General features: G+C 41.9%; 1 protein-coding gene across 1 annotated transcript in view; it reads right to left on the minus strand.

Moving 5' to 3' along the window:
* The window catches only part of GRXCR2 (glutaredoxin, cysteine rich 2), a 21,546-nt gene that overhangs the window by 10,602 nt on the left and 4,690 nt on the right, over positions 1 to 6,254 (minus strand). The window contains exon 2 of the mRNA XM_010850454.1: positions 2,462 to 2,683. Coding sequence (XP_010848756.1) covers positions 2,462 to 2,683 — 222 coding nt within the window. The remainder of the gene's footprint in view (positions 1 to 2,461; positions 2,684 to 6,254) is intronic.

Genomic DNA, 6,254 nt, shown 5'->3' on the forward strand with positions numbered 1-6,254 from the left:
GTTGGAGAAGACTCTTGAGAGTCCCTTGGACTGCAAGGAGATCCAACCAGTCCATTCTGAAGGAGATCAGCCCTGGGATTTCTTTGGAGGGAATGATGCTGAAGCTGAAACTCCAGTACTTTGGCCACCTCATGCAAAGAGTTGACTCATTGGAAAAGACTCTGATGCTGGGAGGGATTGGGGGCAAGAGAAGGGGACGACAGAGGATGAGATGGCTGGATGGCATCACTGACTCGATGGACGTGAGTCTGAGTGAACTCTGGGAGTTGGTGATGGACAGGGAGGCCTGGCGTGCTGCGATTCATGGGGTCGCAAAGAGTCGGACATGACTGAGTGATCTGATCTGATAGATACCAGGGAACATTTTATGCAAAGATGGGCACAATAAAGGACAGAAATGGTATGGACCTAAAAGAAGCAGAAGATATTATGAAGAGGTGACAAGCGTACACAGAAGAATTGTACAAAAAAGATCTTCAAAACCCAGATAATCACGACGGTGTGATTACTCACCTAGAGCCAGACATCCTGGAATTCGAAGTCAAGTGGGCTTAGGAAGCATCACTATGAACAAAGCCAGTGGACGTTATGGAATTCCGTTGAGCTATTTCAAATCCTAAAAGATGATGCTATGAAAGTGCTGCACTCAATATGCCAGCAAATTTGGAAAACAGTGGCCACATTGGTGGCCACAGGACTGGAAAAGGTCAGTTTTCATTCCAATCTCAAAGAAAGGCAATGTCAAAGAATGTTCAAACTACTGCACAATTGCACTCATCTCACATGCTAGTAAAGTAATGCTCAAAATTCTCCATGGCAGGCTTCAATAGTACATAAACTGTGAACTTCCAGATGTTCAAGTTGGATTTAGAAAAGGCAGCAGAACCAGAAATCAAATTGCCAACATCCATTGGATTATCAAAAAAGCAAGAGAGTTCCAGAAAAACATCAGCTTCTACTTTATTGACTACGCCTAAGCCTTTAACTATGTAGATCATGATAAATTGTGGAAAATTCTTCCAGAGATGGGAATACTAGACCACCTAACCTACCTCCTGAGAAATTTGTATTCAGGTCAAGAAGCAACAGTTAGAACCAGACATGGGACAGTGAACCAGTTCCAAATTGGGAAAGGAGTACATCAAGGCTATATATTGTCACCCTGCTTATTTAACTTCTATGCAGAGTACATCATGAGAAACGCTGGGCTGGATGAAGCACAAGCTGGAATCAAGATTGCCAGGAATCAATAACCTCAGATTCGCAAGTGACACCACTCTTGGCAGAAAGCGAAGAGGAACTAAAGAGCCCGTTGATGAAAATGAAAGAGGAGAGTAAAAAAGTTGGCTTAAAACTCAACATTCAAAAACTTAAGATCATGGCATCCAGTCCCATCACTTCATGGCAAATAGATGGGGAAATAATGGAAACAGTGAGAGATTTTATCTTCTTGGGATCCAAAATCACTGCAGATTAAAAGACACTTACTTGCTCTTTGGAAGAAAAGCTATGACCAACCTAGACAGCATATTATAAAGCAGAGACATTACTTTGCCAACAAAGGTCCGTCTAGTCAAAACTATGGTTTTTCTAGTAATCATGTATGAATGTAAGAGTTGGACTATAAAAAAACCTAAACACTGAAGAATTGATGCTTTTGAACTGTGGTGTTGGAGAAGACTCTTAAGAGTCCCTTGGACTGCAAGAAGACCAAACCAGTCAATCCTAAAGGAAATCAGTCCTGAATATTCATTGGAAGGACTGATGCTGAAGCTGAAACTTCAATACTTTGGTCACCTGATGCAAAGAACTGACTCCTTGGGAAAGACCCTGATGCTGCAAAGGACTGAAGGCAGGAGAAGAAGGGGATGACAGAGGATGAGATGGTTGGATGGCATCACCGACTCAATGGATGTGAGTTTGAGCAAACTCCAGGAGTTGGTGATGGAAAGGGAAGCCTGGTGTGCTGCAGTCCATGGGGTCTCAAAGAGTCAGACACAACTCAACAACTGAACTGAACTAAATCTCCATGAAATCTAAAGACAAGTAGCTTTGTTAGATTTCTTCGGGGAAACTGTGGGTTGAGCATTCACCAATAATAGAAGCACAAGCAAACCCATAAGAAAAGGACAGAGGTAATTTTTTTCTTCCATGTCTAGAACAGGCTGCTCTAAGCCACACTGCAAAGTGAAAACAATAAACACCTAATCAGATCTTTAAAGAAATCATTCAAAATAATTCAAATTGTATTTGCAATATGGACTTGTAACTATTATTGCTAACAATAAAATCTGATAAAACACTAAAATAAAAGAAAGTTAAAATTCCTCAATATCATTAACATTTAGACATCATAGGTATTCATATTAAACCGTACATTAAAGAGTACACAATCAAAACAATTTGGAGGACACAGCTCTAGGGCCAGCCCTGCACAGAGCAGTGAACTGCGGGGACACACCTGTGGGTACTGGTTATGGGGGAAGGTGCCTTCCATCTCTGACAAAGGACCATGGTTCTGGTGTGCACAGATTTCTTCTTTGCTCATCAGAGACTCTTCCTCGGCCTCCTCTTCCTTTTGGAGCATTTTCCTCATGAAATCTCTCTTGTCCATTGGAGTTCGAATGATTTTCAGGTTATTCGTGTAGATGATTATCTTTCCAAAATCTATAGTAGGTGGGGACTAGAGACATGAAGAATGAGCTTGGTGATGGCCCAGTCACCAAATACAGGGTTGCAGAATCCCTTCGACATCCCAGGGAAGATATATACCATCCACCCAGCACCTGGGGTCCCATCACAACCCCAAACTAGAATTCATTCCCTGGATTCTCTGTTCTGTCTGAAAACAAGGGATTGAAACTGGGTCTCCCACACTGTGGACAGATTCTTTACTGTCTGATCGCCAGCTTCTTATTTCCTGTTGATGGTAACCAATCAGAGCTGAACTAATCACATGACTACAATGTAGGGCTCTGCAGGACAAGGTCCTGAGCTTCTGTTCTTACTACATACCATGGGAGCTGGTGCAGGGCTGGGCAGAGTGAGAGATTTACGCATATATAGGAATGCTTTTAAAAAATAAATCTCTCAGAAACCAAATTATTAGTTATGCTTCTTAAACAATTTACCAGTTTATGTAATTAATTAGGGATAAATTTGAAGTTCTAACTTCTTTTGTTTACTGCATAATACATCACTTGAAAATACCAAGGAAATATCCTTTTGTTTCTAAAGATGCATGAGTGGAAGTAATGCTAGCTGGCAGTATTTGATTGTAAGAAATCAATAAATTGAATTTTTTAAATAAATAAACCTCTCTCCAAAATTTTATGCATAAGTAATAATGTGTGTGTTAGCCACTCAGTCATGTCCAACTCTTTGCAATCTCATGGAGTGGAGCCCACCAGGCTCCTCTGTCCATAAAATTCTCCAGGCAAGAATACTGGAGTGGCTTGCCATTCCCTTCTCCAGAGGATCTTCTCAACAAGGGATTGAAACTGGGTCTCCCACATTGTGGACAGATTCTTTACTGTCTGAGCCACCTGGAAGTCCTATTAGTAATAATAGTAGATACAATTTATTGAATTCACCATTAGTGGATAGCGTTTATTGAACATCAGGCATCATGCTAAGCATTTTACAAACATTACCTCACTTCCCTCCCTAACATCCCTATGATACTGATGCAACGATTTCTATACATTTTACAGAAGAAGAGACTGAGGCTCAGTGAGGTTAAGAGCTTTCCAAAGTTGCAGTTATTCAGGGTTTGTGGCTGGAATTTAAACTCAAGTCTGTCTCACTCTAAGGTCCATATTCTTAGCACCTACACTATACTGCTGCTAAGTCACTTCAGTCGTGTCCAACTCTGTGTGACCCCATAGACGGCAGCCCACCAGGCTCCCCCGTCCCTGGGATTCTCCAGGCAAGCACACTGGAGTGGGTTGCCATTTCCTTCTCCAATGCATGAAAGTGAAAAGTGAAAGTGAAGTCGCTCAGTCGTGTCTGACCCTCAGCGACCCCATGGACTGCAGCCCTCCAGGCTCCTCCGTCCATGGGATTTTCCAGGCAAGAGTACTGGAGTGGGGTGCCATTGCCTTCTCCGAGCACCTACACTATGCTATTCACAAACAGCCCCTCCACCAAGTAAGATTATACATATATATGTTGTGTGTGTTCATTATTCATATATGATCAACATTTTTATGTCAATTAAAATACTGTCTGTGCATGTTCAGTCATGTCCAATTCTCTGCAATCCCATGGACTATGGCCCATGAGGTGCCTCTGTCCATGGGATTTCCCAGGCAAGAATACTGGAGTGGGTTGCCGTTTCCCTCTCCAAGGTATATTCCTGACCCAGGGATTGAAATTGCATCTCTTGCACCTCCTACATTGGAAGGTGCATTCTTTATCAGCTGCACCACCGGGGAAGCCTGCAGCATCATTATTAATAGCTTATGTCCCCGTCTATAGATTTATCAGGTGTTACTTCATCATTTGCTGAGAAACAACTTGGACAATTTTACAGTGCAGTAGAGGAGTCCGGGCAGGAAATGTTTAGACGTGAGTTAACTAAGAACACATACTTCTTCACAGATAACTTAGAGGGGAAACAACACTATATCCCAATTCCACCATCCACGAGATACAGGAGAGCCATTTGGTCTCTTAGGACCTCAGTGTTTTCATGCAAATGGGCTGACAGCCAAATGGTGGGCACCATCACAAATAAAGTAGTGATTAAAATATACAAATATTTCCATACTAGCTGATAATCAGGTGCTGTCCTGAGACTCCTGAGCACCTTCCTGTTTCTCAAACTCCTTTCCTGAGGGAGCCTCTCTCACCCACAAACAGAGCGGTGTAGACATTAATGCTCAGGAACCCAGGTATCAGGACCCTGCCCCAACATTCTCCTGACTTCTGAGCTGACCTCAATGTTCCTGTGGTTAAATGTTTTAACTCTCATCCCTGAGACTAATTATATCAACATCTAAGGGTGAGGGCACAATGAAAAATACGTTAGAGTGTGCAAAAGCTGAAGATACTATGCAAATGATGTTTTTACTGCAGTTAGTATTAATCACACTACATAGCTACGTTCCCCAGCACGAAATGTTTTGCCCTGCTTTTACAGAACTATATAAACCAAATCTGTTTACATGCCACAATTAAGCAGTCTCCTATTTAGCCCTCATGCATTCAGGCACAACCCGGCTTGAGCAGGACTTCAATCTTCAGGTCCCCTTCCTTGAAACACCCACAGAGTTTTCAATAATTATTAATGAAGCCACAAGCTTCCTACCTGGCCCTGTATCCTCTCCCTCTCGTCAAGGGATCATGTGGCAGCTTCCATTTCCTATTGTTTGATGCATGCTGGGTTCCTGTTTCACACTCTGGACTATCAGTTTCTGAGCATCAGAAGATAAAGATGGTGGTACCTTTGGAAGGTTCCATTTCTATTTCCAGTAATAGCCGAAGAGGTTCAATTACTCAGAAGTTTTTTTCATACAAAAGGCTAGTTTTTCAAAATTCTTCACATATGAAAAAAACAAACAAACTTCACTTATCTGGCCCAACCTCCTGTCTCTCAGCTGGACAACATCTGAGACACCCAGGATAGTAAATGTATTTTTAATATACTCCCAAGATGGAGGATCCCAAATCACCTTTAAGGTGTGTTTATGTTTCCGTTACCATGACAGCCAAGTTCTTCCTTGCATCTAGGTGTAACTAAAGTTCACATTATCCAGTTACACTCCAGTGCCTGTGAGAAACACTCACTCTTACATTATAGAGGGTCAGGATAGAGCCAGGACGTTTTTGTTTTATTCCATAATCCCAGAATGTCAACTTATATAAGATTAAGTATTCATAAATACTCTGATGTCAAAAGCAATGGGACTGGGATTGCCATTCGGGGAGCATGCAACCTTCCACTGCTCTGTGTTTAAATGCAGACATGTCTTGTTGGGACTAGGAACTCAATGTGCTTTGGAGGTGGACAAATCTCAGTTCAAATTCTATTTGACAACCATGTGAAGTCTGTAAGTTATTTAACCTCCATGAACTTCTGTTTTTCCAATTTGTTAAACTCTTCCTCCCAAAATTATTGTGAGGATGAAATTGCATAACAGTACAGAAAGTTCATGTTCAATAAATGTTTCTTTCCTTCCTCCTCCCCACCCCCACCCCCACCCCTCTTTTTTGGCTGCTCTAGGTCTTAATTGTGGCGTGCAAGATCTTTA

Source organism: Bison bison, unplaced genomic scaffold, assembly GCF_000754665.1.
Source record: "Bison bison bison isolate TAMUID 2011002044 unplaced genomic scaffold, Bison_UMD1.0 scf7180017864291, whole genome shotgun sequence".
Classification (NCBI taxonomy): Eukaryota; Metazoa; Chordata; class Mammalia; order Artiodactyla; family Bovidae; genus Bison; species Bison bison.